The sequence below is a fragment of the Pteronotus mesoamericanus genome, unplaced genomic scaffold (assembly GCF_021234165.1).
Source record: "Pteronotus mesoamericanus isolate MK-2021 breed Mesoamerican mustached bat unplaced genomic scaffold, CSHL_Meso_final contig_32, whole genome shotgun sequence".
NCBI lineage: Eukaryota > Metazoa > Chordata > Mammalia > Chiroptera > Mormoopidae > Pteronotus > Pteronotus mesoamericanus.
In genome coordinates, this window is record NW_026555134.1 from 724,323 (window position 1) to 744,519 (window position 20,197).

A 20,197-nucleotide genomic window follows, 5' to 3' on the forward strand; every position below is an offset into this window, starting at 1 on the left:
CCTCCCAAAATGCAAAGATGCGGGACATTTAACCCAAGGCAGATGCCCTCTCACTTCACTTGTAGGTGTCTCTGCATAGGCATAACCAACCCCGAACTGTCCAAGTCAGCCTGGCCACCTGCACGGGCTGGGCCCAGGCGATGGATCAAGGGAGGCGTGTAGGTGGAGTAAGGACAGCATCCGCTGTCAGCCCCAGAACAGGGACTCGAGGCGCCCCCTGGTGGCCGCTGCGTCGACCTCAGCTGAAGCACACAGACAGAAACAGCAGCCACCTGCGTGTGTGTAGCTGCTAGTCCCAAACTACCAAGTGACCAGAGACGCCAGGGGAGAAGGGAGCAAATCCCGAGGGAGGCTCTAGAGGGAACTGCGGGAGCTGCTGGAAGGAAAGAGATCTTTTGCCACAGTAGGTTTCTTTCTTTTCTTTTTAAAGGATTTTACTTCTTTTTAGAGAGAGAGGGAGAGAAACATCAATGCATGGTCGCATCTCACGCGCCCCCTGCTGGGGACCCGGCCTGCCAGACACATCCCTGCACTGGGAATTGAACCAGCGACCCTTTGGTTTACATGCTTGGTGCTCAATCCACTGAGCCACACCAGCTAAGGCCACAAAAGGTTTCTAATTTAGCAGGGATGTGTCTGGGTCCCCTGAGAGGAGCATCTTACCTGTAGGTCTCCAGTTTCTAAAAAAAAAAAAAAAGTCAATGGCAGGTTCTATTCCAAGGATGGAGGAGTGTAAACTGGGAAAATACTGCAAGGACCCTAATCCCAAAGGGTCCTTGAGGAACCGCTGCACTGAAGGCTAACAATACAAGGCAGTGCCTGAGCAAAGTAGCACTAAATACATGAGTCTGGCTGACCTTAGTTTCCACTGGCTTTTCCCCCTTGTGGCTGGGCTTCCCAGACATCAGGAAAGTTCCAGACATTTCCAGAAAGCTCCCAAACAGAATTATCAGAATTTTGGTTTGTTTTAGTTTTTTGCCATCCACAAAAGGATGCCCTCACACACAGAGTTAGATAATGCTATGCTGTGCCCCAGATAACTGCAGGGTATTGTTTTAAAGACTAATACCTTGTGCACTGCGGGCAGGTGAGCCAGTGATGGGACACAGGTTTGAATTTGGAGAATGAGCATCTTCCTTTGATGCTGTTAGGGCATCTCTATGACTTTATATGCATGAGCATGAACATGAACAGGCTGAAGGCAACTGCTGGCCGCCAGTGAGCCTTCAGTGGGGGGCACAGGCGGAGGAGCTGGGCAAACTCTACTGTTGCCCACCCCGCAGTGAGCAACGTCATAAACCAGGAGGATTATGACTGAGAGGTTGAGAATATCTCAGAGGTAAAGAGCAAGTTCATTATTAACCTCATAAATTTCTCCCACGTGGTCTGGCACTTACTGTTATCATACGGGCTGATTTGGTAATCATCGGTTCTATTAATAAGCTGTGCAGACCCAAGTCCTTTTCAGGTTGCCTTTAGAACTAAACATTTGATATCTCCTGGGTTTGCCAAGCTATTCTGTTAAAGCTAGAATATACCAGGCAAGTGCAGGCAGGGCCCAGACAAAATAACAAGGTGTGGGAAGCTCTGGATGCCTACAAGGCAGCATCGAGGGCCCCATGGACCCAGAATCAGGCCTGGGTTCGGTCCCGACTTTGCCATTTACCAGCTGCATGCCTAAAAATGGTCCCTGCTATTTCTACAACCTCACTCTCAATTCCCTTTCCTGGTATATTTCATGTCTAAACTTCCTGCTCAATTGTGAATAAGAGTTCCTGGAATCTGTTTATTGTGGAGTTTCAACTCCTTTAGAGGCACAAACCTGAAACCAGTTTAGTGACTCTGACCACTGTTCCCATCACTTGATAACATCTTTAGCAGATTGTTTTATTCCTGAAAACAGTTACAAACAGTCATCTGACTTTGGACCATCTATCTCATATTCAAAGCTCTTCCCCTTCCCCATCAGAGGGGGAGGGGTGGGGTGAATGGGATAAACTGTACCCTCTCGCTCCCACTCCTGTTCTGAGGTCCCCAGAGTGGGGTAGGAAAGGGGCCCAGGCCAGCGCTGGACCAGGGAGTGAGGGGGTCTCTCTTGGCTGTCCCTCCTGGCTTCCTCTCTCTCTGGTCAAGCTCTTCCGAGGTTATGAAGCAGGAGGTGTCTAGCCTGGCCTGGTGGCTGAAATTGCTCCTGCCGGGTGGTCTCCTCCAGACAGGATGATGGTTTCCCCGGATGGGCCTGGACCTTCACTCTCGGCAGCCGGGCCCTCCTAGGTCCCTGCCAGCGCTCCAAGCTCCGGGCCCCGTGGGGTGGGACAAAGCTCCTGTAATATGGTGAGCGTTTTCTTTTTCTTTTCTTTTTTTTTGAATTGAGACAAGTTTTAATTTATTATACTTATAACCACAAATGATAAAATACATAGCTTTTTAACATTTTACACACTAAGCCCATTTGCTTGAACATTTTACCTGACACATTTACTATTTCAATAGAAGTATTTAGGTGGAAAAAAGGTGTTTGCACCTTGGAAATTTCATATTTTTAAAGTTTTGCTTAGGAAGTACTCTTTTCAAGTGTATATGTACTGTCATCTGAAAACTAATGTTTACATCCAAGTTTTTTACAATACATTTGCCCGAATTAGACTTCCAAGGCAAAGCTGCCTTTTAGAGGATGTGGATCCCAATGTGGCAAATACTACATTTGTCTGTTGGTTTACTTGACTGTTTCATCCTCAGCAGCCCTCTTCTCTCCTTTTTATTTTTTAAAATTTACTTTTCAAGTACAGTTTTCAAGTATGTTCAGTATTATTTTGTCTTAATTTCAGGTGTACCGGGCAGTGGTTAGACAGCCATGTCCTTTACAAAGCGTCCCCCGATACTTCCAGTCCCTGCCGGCACCGTGCTGTTGTTACAGCATCGTTGACGGTGTCCCTAGTCTGCGCTGTGCATCCGCAGGGCGTTGTGAGCATTTTCCCTCAACCCTGTCACTTTGCCCCTGTGCTCGGGTCTAATTCTAACCCCAGTGGAGAGAACGTCGAAGGCCTCATTGGAGGCCCTTTGGGAGTGTGAAGTCTGAGGCAAATGTCCCTTGAGTCACCCCCAACCCCACCACCCGGTGGCGAGTTCTGCTCCGCCCGCGCACTCGCTGGGCAGCTTCCTGGCTCCCACCGCTCTCCCAATCCCCGGCTTCATCCTGGAGGAGAGGCAACCAGAGGTTCCTTTCCTAGGAACCAGGGGCGGGTTTTCCACCAGGCCTTCCTGCTCTAGTGAAGGCTGCTCCTGGAGCCTTTGTAACTCAAGGTAAAGTGACCCCTGCCTGGAGGACAGCTGGGGGGACCTAACGGGATTACAGGAAGCAATCAGTCCAAGCGTTTAAGCACTTGGGTGGGCTCGTGGCTGCTGGTTACAGTTACGCAAACTGCGCACTGCACAACCCCGGTGCCGTCACCCTTTAGTTATCGGAGGGTTTATCTTACCACAGTTCTCCAGCAGAGGCCGGTCAGGGGTCAACACGGGCCTCCTAGCAGGGCAGCCGCCGCCCGGCCCGGTGCCAAACCCTCCTTTCTCAGAACATTGAGGCCTGCTCCCACTCTGCCGCGGGCATCCTAGAAACCTGAACCCAAGAACTCATTTTCCATCTCTTGCCCCCTTGCTTTGGTGACCTCATGGTTCTGCCTGGGTCTTTCTAGAGCCTCAGGTTGGAGTTTCCATCAGGGCTGGAGAGGCATCCAAAGACCCTCAAACCAAAGATCCTCAAACCAGGCCACTGTGCAAAGGAGGGAAGAGGATGAAGAGAAGGTCCTGGGGGGACCTTGGGGTCAGCTTTGGACTCAGTCTTTTTAGGTGCTAGTTTAGGATAGTTTAAAGAAGGTGCACAAAAAGAAACAACAAGTGCATATATAATGACTGGCAGACTCTAGCAACATAATGAAAAACAAAACAATTTCTGAAACATGATGTGTGACATTAATGTAATACATAGTTTACAATCACAGTCTTTTTAACAAATGGCTTCTGAACCCATAATCCTAATTTATGTATATCGTTAAGTGAACTATATTAACTTTACTCTGAATTTCCTTGATAGAAATACTAAAATTCTACTTTCTTTGGACATGCATATGGCAAACTCCTAAGGTTTAGAGTTTGTTGCCTGTGTGGCAGAGGTGCTTAAACCTTAAAAGAGAGAGACAAGGGTTAGTGACCTAAATTTATTAAACTGATAAGAACAGATACTACACTTGATCTTAGCCAAAAGGCCAAGAAGCGATAAAATTTATTATAGCTATTAATTTACACATGGCCTTGGCAATGAAACTGAAAACACTGAGAGAGGCAGCCGGATTTATTTCCACTTGCAGTATATATGATGAACAGAATTCTATAATTAGAGAATACAGTTGACCCTTGAATGATGGGGGGGTTAGGAGCTTGAACCGCCCCCCCCCCACCCCATGAAGTCAAAGATCATGCATTCATGAATGGGAAGGCTTGCTGATTTGATTTTGAGATAAACTCCATGGTGCGTCACAGCCACCTACTGGCTGCACCAGGTACTGCAGCTCAACTATTTCAGAATGAGTGGTGAATTTGTCAACAGGGAAAAAACAAAAAACAAACAAACAAAAAAAACCCAAGCAGAGGAGAAATTCCTGTGGTTGAGGGAAGGATATAAAGGTTGCATGGACTGACAGTGGACAAACAACGCCACAGTCGAAAAGGTGCCACAGGGATTCCAAGCCCTTGGAACTAAAATGAAAACTGCCTCATTTCATCTTTTGGGGACTACAGTATCCACAAGAAAAATATCAGTTGTGCATTAAAATACTCAGTATGTGTTCCCATCACACATTCTTCACACTCATTTTCAGTGTATTCCTTCAGGAGATTTCCCTCACTCCAATCAGAATACATCACCAGTTTTATAATGGAATGGAAAATGTTCATTTTTCAGAAATTTACTTTAGTTGGCTGTTGGAACACATCTCATCATAAAAAAAGGAAATCATTGAATTGGATCAATGTTATGATGACACTCCTTTTATTCTCAATTATATGATACCCCATACCATTCTAGCCACTGCTTTTTCTTTTCCCCTTCTTCCCCTTTGCTATTTTCTTTAATAAAATGAAGGGATACGGGAAGCGGAAAAACCCAGCACAAGAAGAGGACACTGCAGAGCACACAGGCAGTTTTATTGAATTAGTGGCATGCGAGGGAGGTTCGTCCCGTGATCAGCAAGAGCGGGCGTTAGAGCGCGCAGGATCCAGAGGGAGGAGAGGCTGGGCGGGGTCCGGAGGGCCTCGAGGCCAGGGCCTGGTCACTTGGTGACATGCAGAGCTCTCGCTAGTGGGGGCCACTAGATTCAGACACCCCCATACTTGGCAAAGCAACATTCACATTTCACTTCTCCCTGAAAAAAAAAAGTGGGGGTGAGGAGAAGGTGAGGGCTCCACATTCACTGAGAGGCAGCAACCAACACTTGAATTCTTATCAACCGTGAAAGAACATCCTCCAAAGGAAAAGGAAAAGCCCCAGTGGTTGCCTGGCTCCGCGTCTGGGTTCTGGGCTCTGGGCTCTGGCAGCCACCCCCAGACCGGCTACTCGGCCCTTTTTCTTGGCTCCCAGGGACCTGTGTGGCCTGGAAGGACCACAGGCAGTGAGGGTCTGCATGCTCACCGGTACTTTTGGCGATATTCCTGCAGAGCTTTCTCTGCCACGGTCTCCATAAATTTAGGATTGTTCCTGGAGACTTCCTCTGGGACAGTCACAGTGATGGGGTTAGAATCGAAGAGCTTCAGAACAACCTTGGTGGAGCCAGAGGGAACGCTGGAGTCAGAACTGTGGGAAACCACCTGGAAGGAGCAAAGGTAAGAGAAGGACTGAAACACTGGCTGAAGTGGACTCATTTTCCAACAAAAGTCCGGCTTAAACATGGACCGTTGACCCCTTGGCTTTTTACTAATCTCAACATGTGTATGACTCACTGAAAAGAAGTGCCCTAATTCAGAGACACTTGGTAGGGGTAAATGCCACCGCAAATGACCAGCCCAGAGGGAGCCCCATGGAACGAGAAATGGTTTCCAAGCCACCATGTTTTCTTTGGGCAGCCACTGGCCTGGCTGTGGTAGAAAGGAATCAGGGAAAGAAAATACAAAGGCTCCCAGTGCTAGAGAGAAGCTTTTCATCCCTGGTGGAGAAGGATGCACTAACCCAGGAGCTGTCCCACAAGGCACAGAGCAGCAAGGCAACTTTGAGGAAAGAGTGCAGGGTCCGCAGGCAGGCAAACAGGCTCCAATGCCCAGGTATTTGACCTTGAGCAGGCTGTTGAACCTCTCCCTTTCCTCATCTAAAAAACGGGGTCATGGCATTGTACCTCAGGGTGGTGAAGCTTCCATGCAACGACGCACGTGAAGGACTTAGGTTTCCTGCCACAGGACAAGCGCTCAATGGAAAGCATACGTGCCCCCTTTATATCTTCATCCCACTTCACCCCCAGCCCGCGTCTCGGGGCCCCGGCTTTAGGACAAGACTCACCGTAGTGACCTGGAGAGAGAACGGCTCTTCATTTTGAGTGAGATTAGTCAGCTGGGAGACCCAGCTGAACTGCTCGTTCAGCTGTTTCAGCAGAGTGGAGGCATTGAGCATGTTCTGCTGGTAGGTCTGGAGCAGCTCATCATACTGTTTGGTGAACATCTCCGCAAGCTGCAGGGAGTTGTTGAGCTCCTGTCGCAGCAGGTTCTGGGAGGGGTCACTGGATGAACAGTCTGCCCAGACATGGAAACAAGAAAAGAAACATGGATGGAAATCAGTTCACACAGCCAGAACCTAGAGTAGGGCTGGCGCCGGTGCCCAAATTGTCATCAGTCCACGAATGCAACTCAATGTGTGGCTTCCTTCACGGAGAAAGTCTCTTTCCAGAGAACAGTGTCCGCTGAACTAAACAGCGTGCTCAGGGACCTCATGGGAGGCTGGTGGCGCACAGCGCTGACTTCAGCGGAGGAGCGTGGACCTCAGCGCTCCGTGTGCTCAGACCCGCGGCCACCCTGGCCGCCCCTGTGCCCCCGTGAGTCATTTCCAGAGGGCATGCTACTGTTTGCTACTGTTTGTATGGCACCTACTATGTACCAGATATCACATAAGTGCTTTGGATATTCATTATCTTGAATAATCAGGCAGGGGGGTGGGGAGGGGTGCTGGCCCCCAGGGGGTATATGGCGGTGTCTGAACACATTTCGGGTTATCACACCCAGGAGGGGGAGCTACTGGCCCCTGGTGGGGTAGAGGCCAGGAATGCTGCTAAATGTCCTACAGGGAGCAAGACAGCCCCTCATGGCAAAGGGTGATCTGGTCCAAAATCTCCACAGCGAGGAAGCTGAGAAATTCCAGCCTGGAGTTCCTGGGCAGTGCCTGCCGACGTGGCTGCAAGAACCTTAAATGAGGGGCCATAGCGTTCCTCAGTGCACAAAAGAAAGGGTCAACTGTGCTCAGAGGCCATCAGTACGGTGCCGATCTGAGCCCAGGCAACTGCATGCCTTTCCGTCTGGCCTTCGCATGGCTTTGTGTGGTGGGATACTATGTAATTCATGCTAGTCTAACCATGGTGTTCCGTGGGAACGGTCCAAGAGACGTGGCCAGGTACTCATCTACACTTTTTTATCCATCAGCCTCCTGTAACACTTGGATTTATTCTGCAGTGGCTTCTAAAATTATAGAAATAAGGTTAGAATATTTAAGCAGACTCTGAAGGCCTACCCTGGCAAACCCAAACCAATTAAATAAGAGCAAAACTACAAGATTGAGTATTTACAAGGGAAACAATGAACTCTTTCTGAGCATAGACTGTTGTGGGTCAGGAAGTGTTCTAGATGCTTTTAGAGATGCTATCTTGAAGTAGGAAGAAACTAGCCAATGTCCTGATATGATAAAGCTGAGGGGAACTATTTCCTTTGCCTTGGGGACCACCCAACCAAAAGCCATGTTGCTGGGAGGCTAAGGGACCACCGTTGGTGACCATGTGGACTGGGGACAGAACACAAAGCACCGGTTAAAATCATACCCCAAAGACCTGGCTCCCTGTATGGGTGTCCTGTAATATTGGGAAATATTTAACCTTTCTGTGACTGAGTTTCTACCTCTGTAAGAAATGGACATTAATTGTGCCTGACTCAGGGTCATTCTGAGGAAATAAGTAACTATTTGCAAAGTATTTAGAATGGTGCCTGGCACGTGGTAAGTGTTTGCTAAACACGAAACATGCTATTTAAGATGTCATCATCTGCAGGAAAAAAATGAGGATGTCTGCCATGCGTGGCCCTTGGGGAAAGGATAGCTGGGAAGTCAAAGATGGTGGTTTTTAAAAAAGCACAGCAACCCCTCCCACAACTTCTAACATGTTGAACACGTGTTAGATGGCTTAGTAGGTACCACTTCCGGCCTTCAGGGACAACTCTGCATCCTAACCCTTGTCTACAGATAAGGGGCCCAGGCGGAAGGAGGCAGAGGGCTTGCCCTGGGGCCACAACTAGAGAGCAGCAGAGCCGGAATTTGAACTCCCATCTGTCTGACCCATAAAGGCAGCCCCACAGCGGTACCAGGGACCCAAGGCCCCCAGACTCACCCACTGACAAGATCTCCTGGCACTTAGCACACTGGTCCTTCATCCGCAGGCATCCCGTAGAGTTGTGGCGGATCTCCTTGCACACAGTGCGATTGTCGCCTTCTGGAGACACCGAGGGAAGAGGGAGTCATGCTGAGGGACCACACAGAGCGATACGGTGCCGGGTGCCCCGCTCTCCCTGACCCCTTCCTGCCTGGCCCTTTGAGGGGCTTCTGCAGGCATGGCAGGCCAGACTGGCCGGCAGACACAGGCCTGCCCTCAGGGCTCCGCGCAGAAGGACCGTGAGGTGGTTCCTGGGCTTCCCCCGCGGGGTGTGGCCTCCCCTCCCACCGTCTCCACCTGATGGGCCCTCTCCTGCCTCCACACCCCCCTGACCATTTATTTGCACTTCTCTTTGGCATCATAAGCCATTTTGTTCTGCATTTTACCCGACTCATTTCTCTCCCCCGGCCAGTCAACAAGCCCCTTGAAGGCAGGAACGGGACTCTCCTCACAGCCTCCTTATGACACAGGGCTCCCCCCATTATGGATATGCAGTAGGTGCTGGTCCCGTGCAACACCATCCTCTGCTTGCAATCCATCTGAAGCCAAACCCCGGTGCCAGTCAAATGACAGCACTTAGGAGATGGTGTTGGCCAACCGATGTCTACTGGTTCAGTGAAGGAAATAGCTTCTGCAAGTATTGGCTTCTCATACTTGTATTAGACTTCATTCATTAAAAAAATATATACACATTGTATGCTCATTCTCCACCAGGCCCTAAGTTTACCACCATGAACAGCTTCTTTAAGATTATATCATCTGTCGCCAATATATACATGGCGTCCACAGAAAACCACTGGAGTTCCGAGAGAAAGGTGTCTGGTTCTCTAGAGGGAGGAGCCAATGTGATGCCCACCAGTTGCTGGAAGGGGCCTGGAAAACTCCAAGTCCTTCATATTTAGATTTGACCAGGTCTCACTATCAGCTGCAGAACCTTGGATGTGCTCCTTTCTCTCTCTGCCATGGTTTTGTCTTCCTTAAATAGGGTGTAATCCCACCCTCACAGGGCTGCTAGGGGGAAATCAAGATGACACATGCCAAGTCCCACAGTAGTTCTTAGCGTCTAATGGGTTTCTCCACAAATTTTTTTAGTTCCCATCCCTTCTTAGGAGGAACGAGACATCTTTCTCACCTGCTGTGAAATCCTCCATTGGGAACTGGAAGAGAGGTCTATGGATGTGGACGTCCATGGCCTGTTGAGCCTGGTGTATCATGTCAAAAAAGGGCTGGAACATGTCCTGGAAGTTCGGGGGTCCAAACATGGGGAAACGCATTATGTTTCGGGCAAAGCGGGTCTTGGGATTGAGGTAGAGAGGCCTCCTCGGGGATGGGCCGAAGGACGCAAAGTGGTAGGAATCCAGGGGATCCCGGGTGAAGAATCTGTTGTGGAAAAGTTCATCCATGATACGGGAGGCCTGGTTGAATCTGTCCTCCATGGTGTCCAGGACGTGGGCCTGCTGCCGGTCGTTCTCCAGCAGGGAGTCGATGCGGTCGCCGTTCATCCAGAAGTAGAAAGGAGAGCTCTGGTTCAGGAACTCCTCCAGCTGTGACGGGCAGAGTGGGGAAGAGTCAGGAGACGCTCACTCGGGCCCCGGCCTCCTGACCTGCCTCTTGTTGAGCTGGGGGCAGGCCCGCTCCTCACTGCACTTTGGTCTCCTCTGAGTCACCTGGCATGTGAGCCTGTGACCGAAGGCCCCGCTGGGGCTGGCTCCCTGGCTTCTGAACTGTCCAGCCAGTGCTCTGCCCTTCTACCCATCCCAACAGAGAACAGTTTAGGGAGACCCATGAGGCCGTGAGAGTGACACTTGAGACTAGTCTGCTGTCTTCTCCAGCCACCAGTGCTCCCCACTCCCGCTCGGCTGAGGACCAAGGGCTACGTCTTCAGCGAGAAGCAAAATTCACGAGTCCCAAGTAGCGAGGCCCACAGGGAAGGATGGGGCCAATATTAATGTACTAAAATTCTTAATTCCTTCCACCATACCATGAAGCAGTTTACATAATCCTGCTAATAACAGCTGGATGAGGCTTCTAAGAGGTGGCAAATACCTGGCCCAGGTGCTTTTCATGACTCCCTGTTTCTGCACTCACGGCGGACATTACCCACTGATAATGGCGCTCTGAGCCCAGATGCAGCCAGAACTAATCAAGTGCATCTGTGAAATGAAGCTGCAACATTGTGATTTATAATACTCCTAAGAAATATGTATTCGGTCTTTGACCCTTCCTACCAAAGAGCTCCTCAAATCCTTTGCATTTCCTGTGATGAGAACAATAAAGGTGTCTTTTATGATATTAATGAGGTGACTTGGGAAACACTGAAGGATGGAGGCTGGTTGCTGGGGAAACCAACCATGATTAGAGGGTTGAAACTTTTAGTCCCACACCCTGATGTCTGGGGAGGGGAGGGGAGCTGGAGGTTGACTCAGTCTCCAGTGGCCAATGATTTCATCAATTGTGCTTATGTTAATGAAGCCTCCATAAAACCTCAAAAGGACAGGGTTCAGAGAGTTTGCTGAACCCGGGGAGGTTTGGGAGAGGGGCGCACTTGGAGAGAGTGTGGGCACTGCGTGCCCCTTCCCATACTGTGCTCTATGTGTCTCTTCCATCTGGCTATTTCTTTTATGATATACCTGCAATCTAATAAGTAAAGTGTTTCTCTAAGTTCTGTGAGCTGCTTTAGCAAATTAGTTAATGAGAGGGTGGCTGGAATCGCCAATCTATAGCCCAACAGTCAGAACACAGGTGATAACCTGGGCTTGTGATGAGTGAATGAAGGAGGGGTGGGGCCGTCTTGTGGAACTGGGCCCTTCGCCTGTGGGATCCGATGCTGTCTCCAGAGAGGGGGTGTCAGAATGGAGTGGAATTATAGGGCACCCAGCTGGTGTCAGAGAACTCCCACACAATGGAATGGGTGCGGAATCACAGAAGCATGTTTCATTCGCATCTCCTCGTCCCCCATTCAGAGCCCAGGCTGCACTCCAGCAGCCCATCCCCATTCACCTGGTGGCCGACCATCCCAGAGCCGCTTCTGCAGACGCGCGCGTAGAACTTCATGCAGGTCTGTTTCAGGCAGGGCTTACACTCCTCCCAGAGGGCCATCATGGTGTCATTGCACACCTCCTGGGACGCCTTCAGCTTCATTTCGGTATCCTTTGTGTCAGATAAGGCATCCTAGAGCAGGACGCGAAGCCGAGTTAGCCACAGAGAAGTCACAGGCTTTACCCATCCCCAGCCCACACAGTGGCGCCGGCCACCACTACCTGCAGACCTTCCCCCGTCCCGCCGCACAGTGTGCTAATTTCCACCCCTGCTCTGGCTCATTAGTTCCCTCTATTGCCCACTTGGAATTCCCTGCCCGCTCAGCTCTGAATATCCTTTCATCTTCAAGACCCAACTGTTCCTTAGCCCTCCCCAGCCGCCGGAGCCCACGGGGACATTCCCTTCTCTGACGCCACACTTAAAGTCTCTGCCCCAGGATTTACCTCTCACTTATGCCTCACTTCCTTTGCTCAACCCCTGGCGTTTAACGGCCATCTCCCAAAGTGTCTGCAGCTCCCTGAATCCTACGTTTCTATTAGAACCACGGTCCCTGGCACGCAGCAGGAATAGGCAAGCCTTCAAAATCAAAGGCACCATACTACTCAAACTTTCTAACACGCTCATTTCATCTGTCCCAATAATTCTCTAAGAATCTATGCCAGGGAATTCCTGCAATAAAGAACAAATCCTTATGCCTGAAGATACTTGCTCCCATATGTATTTATGGCAAACAACACAAAATTAGAATTAATTCAGGTGCCCAAAATTAGGGGGCCAGTTAAGCAGATTGTGGTATGTACAAAGGGTAGATAAGAACAGCATTACAAGGGATGTTTTGAATAAGTTTTAATATTATGGTAAGCATTTTTTTCACATTAAAAATTCAGGATTTGTCAAAAAAGCATAGAGGGAAAGAAGTAGCAAGAAATTGATCTCATGTTAACAGTGTAATTGTCCTTAAGTATAAGGAATACGGGAAAACTTTTCCTCCTCTGCTTTTGTACATTAAAATCTTGATGAATGAGCATATTGCTCTTCAAAGAAGAATGAAGTAGACTGTGAAGACACTATGAAGATCTGACCAGGAGGAGTTCAAGTTATGCGATCTCCATCCTGCTCTGTTCCCTGCTTTGAGAAAAGCCACCACATGGCCTACGGAGCCCATGCCCAAGTGTCCGCTGGTCATCTCCTTTCTTTCAGGTTCACGTATTCCTCAGCTAAGAAGTAAATGGAGTCTTTTCCCAGACTTGATGAACTTTATTATAAAATCTGGATTGTGAAATATCAAACTCCAACATTAACCATAAAAAATTTGAGAGCCAGAGCTATCTGAGGACTCTTGTACAATGGGAAGGACCACTACCGGTGCCAAGGAAGGACACGGAGTTTCAAAGAAAGTTAAGAGCCACACCCAGGCCAGCACCTCCTTACGTGGCTTCTGTGAAATCATGCTACAAGCTATGAGGAAAAATAAAAATGGGTTCCCTAGTCATTTTGATTTGGAAAACACTGGGTTAAATGAAGTGACATAGGTTTCTTTACTGCAGAACTTCTCAGAGCCTTGAAAATGCTTTTACAATGCATTGTGGGTCATGAAATTGGCAGGTGGCCCCACCTGAGCACCTCCTCCCTTGGGGATAGGGTGGCAATGGGAGCAGGTTTTGAGGATACCCTTAAAATGACTATTCATTTTTTAAAATAAATTGTTCATTGAATTATAGCATTTTAATTTTGTTGAATCATTAAGTACAGCATAGAGCCATCATGCTCACTATTGGACTCAGGTGTCCCTTTATGAAGTCATCCAGACCTTTAGAAAGACAGGGGGCCGTGTGTGGTAGCCTTAATCCCAAAGAAATCACCCCTACTGGATAGACTTTCTGAAAGTAGGGCACCATCCCCCTCCCACCCAGTGACAGACCCTATCCAAAGCCTGCCTTGGAACTTGCCCGTAGTCAGGGTTTGGAAAAATCTATTGAAGTGAATCTGGATATCAGGCCCTGGGCCAGGCTTGTAACAAAAGCAAATCTAAGATCTCACCCTTTGATGCTTTCCAAAGCAAATAAACTGCCCCTATTTCTTAACTGTAGTCCCAGTTAAGGTGACCCAGCCCTGGAAAGACAGAGGGTCAACATGGCAACCCAGCAGGACATCCCAAGAGGAGCCAGGACCACTCCCTCCCTGCCCCCTAGCAGGGAGGGTCAAAGCAGGTGCATGCCCCCGGCTGTTCCTTACCTCCTTCTTCTTCTTCGCTTCCTCTAAGCTGACGAGCAGTGATTTGCGCTCGTCGTTTGTATGTTCTATTAGGCTCTTTATCTGTTTCACCCCCTTGAAGGCATTTTTAATTTCCTTATTAATGTACTTAGTCCCCTCAGTGGACATTTCTGCAAAAGAAGGGCAGAGAAGTGGAATAGAGAGGAAGAGATGGCACCAGCAATGTAACCCTGGAATCAGCTGGAATGGTCAGAAAGGCAGTGGGTCCAGGGGCTGTCAAGGCTGGGAACACCCTGGCGGGCAGCCTCCAGGCCCCAGCCATGTGCTGACACAGGTTCCCATCCCGGGGCTCACTGTGGACCCAGAGTCTGAGACTTGCCTGCATCAGCTATTCAGAAATGCAAACAATTGAAGCAGGCACACCCCAGCGGAGGGACAGTGGCACTACACCCCTACAGGCTGGACGCCAAGCCTGCCCAGTCCCAGAAGAAAATTTTCAAGGAGAAAAAAAACCCCGAAAGAGTCACCACTTAAGCATTAAAATAGGAAATATTATTATTCTCTTGGATACAAGTCTTTCTGGAATTCGGCTTAACCAAACATCTGAGTTTCTTTTCTCCAATTCACAGTGACGGAGACACAAAGATGAATTAATAGCACTGTTCCCCAAGAATATTGTGACCAAGATATAACGCTATGTGACAAGTGCAATAAGATGATGTCGCTTAAGGACAACCTAATGCTCCTCAGGGCCAAGCACAGAGCCAGACGCCTCACGTGCATTTTAACACTCCTAGCACCATAGTTGTCCCCACTGCGCAAATGGGGATAAAAGAGCGCAGTGAGGTCGAGATACTTGCCCAGGGTTGCACAGCACGGGAGTGGCAGGGCCAGAGTCACACCAGGTCTGATCTCAGGGTTGGGGTTTTTAACTACTACCCAGGGGACTGGTCCGCTAGTAGGGCGAGAGTGGCATGGAGGGAGGATGGGTTTTAGGGAAGGCCTGGCAGAGGAGGGCACGACCAGCAAAGGTCTGGAGGACGACAAGCCTCATATTGAATGGTATTTCCCTTCCCTATGAGCAGAGAATACAGAGCATGGTGTCTGGGTGGGACAGTGGAGATGCATATACTAAATGCTATGGAAACTCAAAAAGTGAGGGCTCCATGAAGGTCCAAATGGTCCAGGCTTCATGCACCTCCACAGAGGAGGTGTGGGCATCGGGCTGCACAGATTGGAAAGGGAAACAACAAATGAGACCCAGCAGCCAGCAAAGGCTTTGATACCCACTGGGAATGCTTGGAAGCCAAGCTGGCCACAAAGAGCCATGGCCAGGTGGCTGGGGAGAAGAGGCCCAGAGAGGGGCATGGCAGAGCCAGCACGACTTCATGCACAGGATAATATGGCCTTTAGTCCTTGGGGCCCCAACAGGGAGGGACTATGCAAAGAAGGGCACTCTCGTCTACTTACCCTGGAGCTCTCTCTCTGAGACTGCAGGGTCGGCCAGCCCATTCTCCAAGGTCATCAGCAGCCCCACCAACAGCAGTAGCGTCTTCATCTTGCCTCCTCTGATTCTGGAATCCCAGCACGCCTCTGTTTGTAGAGAACGGGACACTGTCATGGTAACAGCTAGACAGCCTGCTGGTTTCCGGCCCAGCCTGCTGCCTGCAGCAGCTTCCCGGGAGCCCTGCAGAGGCCTTGCTGTGGGCCGTTGCCTCTCAGCGGGCCTCACTGCCTTTCTATCCCCTTGGAAGTTGGGAGAAAATATCAGACTTGACTGTGGACTCTTTCAAAAGAAAACGGAGGCAGTGGGTACAGGGATGAACCACAGGACAGCAGCCTAATACAAAAGAAATGAGAGTTCTGGAGTCAGAGCCTGGGCCCAGGTCCAAGCCTTCCTCCTCCTCCTCCCGTAACAGCTAAATGTGCTTGAGCAGGTGCACCCACTTTCTGCATCCAGAGAGAGGTCTATCTGGTGATACCTGCTCATATCAAACTCTGGAAACAGCTCTCTTGGATAGCTCACCTGGCTCTCTCCCGTCCCCCCATCAGGCGGCGGCTGCATCCCAGAGCTCAGCCCCCACCCCACGCGCCTCTAACCCTGCCCACAGCTGCACCAGCTATCAGTCACAGCACTTCTCCCCACTGAGCCTCAGCACCACCTAACACAGGTTCCCAGAGGCTGAGCCTGACAGCCGGGCCCTTTGGGTTGGCAAAGGAAAAGAAACCCTTTTGTTACCCCTAGTGTGAGACTTGCCCCAGGCTGCGTGGATTGGGGGTATAAATGGAGAGTAGAGCCAGGAGGAAAAGACATTTGTCTTCAGGAAGCAGAGAGGGAAGGGCAAAGTCAAAAGGTTAACATGGGGTCGAAGGGGCACTTAGGCTCTGATACCTCCCCGAGAGCCATCTCTCTGGGAGGACATGTGCCTGCCAGGTCCCTTTCACATGGCCATTCCCTCCAAATCCGCAGCAGGGAGCCCTGCCAAGATGTTCCTGCCACCCGTCTGGGCTGCCTGCCCTGAGCCTGGGGACAGCCTGGTCTTACACAATAGACCCTTTCCCAGAAGCTGAAGTTGTTACATAAAACAGAAACCCCTCCCCCACCCCCAACTGCTATCTGAAGTCACCCATTGCCCATGATAGAACGGCAGGTGGGGCAGTTCCTGAAATTGTGCCCATCCAAAAACTGCTCTCAGCTCAGCAGGCCCATCTGGATGCTCGGTAGAATATTAACAAGGCAAGCCTGTCCAAGAAAGTAGTTAGTAAGGCAGCCCAGTTGTGGTTCCGGGACCAACTGCACAGAGCAGATTAGAAGCGCGGAAGGAAGAGTCGATCGTCACCTTCCCCAAAGACAGGGTGGGCGGCTGAGCCAGGGCACTATTTCAGTCCCACCAGAAGGTCCCCGTCTAACAAGCTCTGCCCAGCTGCTCACTGAGGCCTGAAACGCCTCAAGCACAAACAGAGCCTTTGTCATGCCAGAGAGAAAGCCAGCAAAGCACACCATTCTGCATGAGGTCCCTGGTAGAAACAACTTCTGAGAACTTCAGAAGACAGGGCATTTGGACCTGAAGAAAGGAGAGGGAAGGCAGCCAAAGGCAAGAGCACTGGACGAGGAGTCTGGAAACCCAGCAGACAGTACAGGGTCTCTCACCAAGAGCCTGGGGTTCATGGGAAGCCGTTGGCCTCCGAGCCAAAAAAGAGATCAGTCTTCTGCTCCGCCCCTCCACTCCAGAGGGGATGCAGAGCCCAGGCACAGGATGGGGCTCCCCAAGTCCTGTAGCAAGCTTGTGGCAACTCCAGGGTGAGGGCCCAGCTCTCCCAATCCCCTAGTCCAGTATTCTTTCCTTGACACCAAGTCACTTAAGGCTCTGAGCCCCAGTTTCTTTGTCTGTAAAATAGACGTTGACAGAGGCCTCAGAGATGTGAATGTGTTCTGTAAACACGGGGTCTTAGAGGATCATAGTGAACTCTGACTGCTTCACAATTGGATGTAGGACCAAACGTGGGCATTGGCAGCATCACTTGGGGAAGTGGGAGCAGGTGGCAGATCTGGAGAGGGGCAGAGGGATAGCAGCAGGCACACAGACCTGCGGTCCCTCCCTGACCACAGGGCTTTGTCTTAGTGAACTGACCTGCTACTGTGAAGTGCCTATGAATCACTGGGTGGGGGAGGGGCACAGGGAAGGGGGAGGAGCGGGTTTCGTTATAATGCTGATTCTGATTCAGAATCTGCTTTCCTAACCAGCTCACAGGTGACACTGACACCGCTAGTCCCAGGGCGGCAGGAGAGCAGCGGCTGCCAGGCCACCTGCACTCTCTTTGCACCAATCTGCTTCCTCTCTCAGCTCCTGGCCTGGATGCCTGGCTGGCAACTGCTCTGATTAGAGAAGCCAGGCCAAGGCCCTCCCCTTCCCACCACCGCTGGGCAGCCTCTCCCCTCAGGAGGGCTTAAACTGGCAGAGGGAGCGTGGGGAGGACACAGGAACCTAAACAAGCCCTCACGCAGCTTATAAACTGCAGGGCTTAAAGCTCGTACCCTACTTCCTCCCCAGATGTAGAAAACTAAACCAAAAAGGAAATAATTCACCTGTAATTCATACCATCCAGAGGCAAATAGTACCGCTTTGGTATATTTCCTTCTATTTCCTGTGCATTTACATACAATCAGATTCTTTACACCCACTATATCAACTATTCTTTAAAAGCACACTTTATGATAATATAGTCCATTTTCTGATATTCTCTATTTTGCTATCCCACAAGGCTAGACATTTAAATTGCAATTTCCCGCTATTATAATGAACCTGTCACCGGCATCCTTTTAAGATTCCTTTCTCTTTTAATAATAATAATAATCAGCTAGTTGTCGTTGGTTTTCTTTTCTTTTCTTTTTTTTTTTTTTTGTTTTGTTTTGTTTTGTTTTGTTTTTAAATTAGGTCCAGAAATTCTGGAAGATCAGGAGGCTCTGGTTTTAGTCTCATTTCTGGCACCTACTTGCTGTTTATCTCTGGAGAAGTCCTAACCCCCTCCAGACCTCAGATTATCATCTATGAAAATGAAACGGGGGAAGCAGACGTCTGACGCCTGACGCCTGATGGAGGTTGTGTGACTTCCCTCTGATGTACCCTGGTGCAGCAGGAAGCAGAGAGAGTAGGATTAGGTGGTTGCAACATATACTTAAAACATCTGTAAACACACTCCCCAGAGAACTAGAAAATTCGGAGGCAAACAAGATGATTCATGCGCGCAAGCTGACAACTGCCACTGGAGAGCTGGTATCTTGACAAGGAAGATGCTGCAGAAAGGCCCTATGTGCCCGTGGACTCTGCCACTGATTAGCCTGGGCCTCTGGCAATAGACATCAGTTTCCCACGTCTCAGTTTTCCCCGTCTTTGCAAAAAAGAGGATCACTACACTTGTCCTATTTACCGACAGAATTATGGTTGCAGCTATTGAGCCCCATCCCGGCCGGAGCACCGCCCCCAGCGATTTGGCTCCCTGCTCCGCTGCCTGGTGATGGGGCTGCCTATCTTCCCAGGCTCCCTCCACTCCATCCATAGCGCGGTCCTGACAGTCCTACGACTACTAGAGATCGTCCTCTCTAGCCTGCCTGCCACCCGCCCGCCCATCGGTCCCGGTGAGGCTGTGGGGAGGGGTAGGAAAGGTGGGGACCTCTCACCGGTCAGTGGTGCCCGTGGGCTCCTCCTGGCGACGCGGCGTGGTGAGCGTGCAGCGCCGGTATTTATAGCGCTCTGCTTCGTATACACCCCCTTTAGGGCTGGCTGCAAACCTGCATGACTCACGCCCAAAGAATGCCGGGGAATGCACCCGGAGCTTTCTGGAAGCTGGTGCGGGAGGGGGTGCGGGGATCCGGTGCAGCACCCGGCGGGGGGCACGGGGAGGCGCAGCTGTACCACGAAAAGGCCACGCCATCCCCAGGGAAGGCAGGCCCTGGGGTGTGCCGGGCACCGCTCCCCGGGGGCTCAGAGCTGGGGGACGGCGCCCCAGGAGGGGCGAACCTGAGTTCCTCAGGGTCCAGGGCGACCACTGGGCTCCTTGCCCGTCTCAGTCCAAATCAAACTTCACAGTTCTGCAACCCCACTGAACACACGCCACTCCTGTTTCATTTAAGAAAAGTAGAAAAATAATGAGAGCGAGATGGGGAGGGGTAATGTGCTAACAAAGAAAACATGAAGTATGAGATACTGACTCCCCAAATCATCCCAGAGACCTGCTGGGCACGAGGAAGCAGAACTGTGTTTATAAGGATGATTATAGCATTTATTTGTGGAACGAGGCCTTCTGGCTCCTTGATTCCCGGACCTTAAGTATCGTCCCCATTTACTCGGGGCCCAGCCAAGCAGGGTGAGCCTCATTTCAGTCCCAACATTTGGTTTGGTGCACTGTGGTTGCAGCCTTGAAATGCTTAATCATTCTTGAACAATGGGCCTCACGTTTTCATTTTGCACTGAACCTTGAGAATTATGCTACCAGCTCTGTTTCCAAAAGGGGCTCACTTGTCTCCAGCCGTCCCAAGTTCCTTCTGCTTTCCTGAGAAAGCTTTCTTCCGGATTCCTTTTGTCCAGGGGCTTGGATGTGATCAACGGATGGGAGTCGTCACAGCAGCAGCCCCTGGCGGGAGAGGACCAACCCAGAAGCCCCTCAGGTCTTGCTACTGCTTGGGGAAGAAGCAGAGCCATCCGCTCTGGACTGCCAGGATGTCAAAGTGCCAGGAGAGGGACAGGAGGCTGGAGGATGGTGGCCTCACTGACGGGGGA

At 50.3% G+C, this 20,197-nt stretch overlaps 1 protein-coding gene and 1 pseudogene across 2 annotated transcripts; both read right to left on the minus strand.

Moving 5' to 3' along the window:
• Positions 1-4,164: 4,164 nt before the first annotated feature.
• On the minus strand, positions 4,165-4,274 carry LOC129072599 (uncharacterized; annotated as a pseudogene).
• A 904-nt stretch (positions 4,275-5,178) lies between these two features.
• Positions 5,179-19,234, minus strand: CLU (clusterin). Of its 2 annotated transcripts, XM_054576004.1 has the most exons (9): positions 19,099-19,234; positions 15,390-15,512; positions 13,941-14,089; positions 11,667-11,837; positions 9,799-10,210; positions 8,625-8,726; positions 6,542-6,771; positions 5,684-5,859; positions 5,179-5,417 (listed from the first exon to the last, which is right to left on the minus strand). In XM_054576004.1, exons 2-9 carry the CDS (start codon positions 15,475-15,477, stop codon positions 5,408-5,410), a joined length of 1,338 nt encoding a protein of 445 aa, XP_054431979.1. In that variant the 5' UTR covers positions 15,478-15,512; positions 19,099-19,234; the 3' UTR covers positions 5,179-5,407. The 2 variants fall into 2 exon arrangements, with proteins under 2 accessions (XP_054431979.1, XP_054431980.1); XM_054576005.1 differs by lacking the exon at positions 5,179-5,417 and having other exon boundaries at positions 5,680-5,859.
• Positions 19,235-20,197: the final 963 nt, after the last annotated feature.

What these genes read in the sequence shown, in the direction of transcription:
- CLU (XM_054576004.1), bottom strand. Translation starts at nt 15,477, where the DNA reads ATGAAGACGCTACTGCTGTTGGTGGGGCTGCTGATGACCTTGGAGAAT. An exon ending in AATGGAGGATTTCACAGCAG is followed by an intron (nt 8,727 to 9,798) that starts GTGAGAAAGATG and finishes CGGTGTCTCCAG; the next exon opens with AAGGCGACAATCGCACTGTG. An exon ending in TCTCTCTCCAGGTCACTACG is followed by an intron (nt 5,860 to 6,541) that starts GTGAGTCTTGTC and finishes TGCTCCTTCCAG; the next exon opens with GTGGTTTCCCACAGTTCTGA.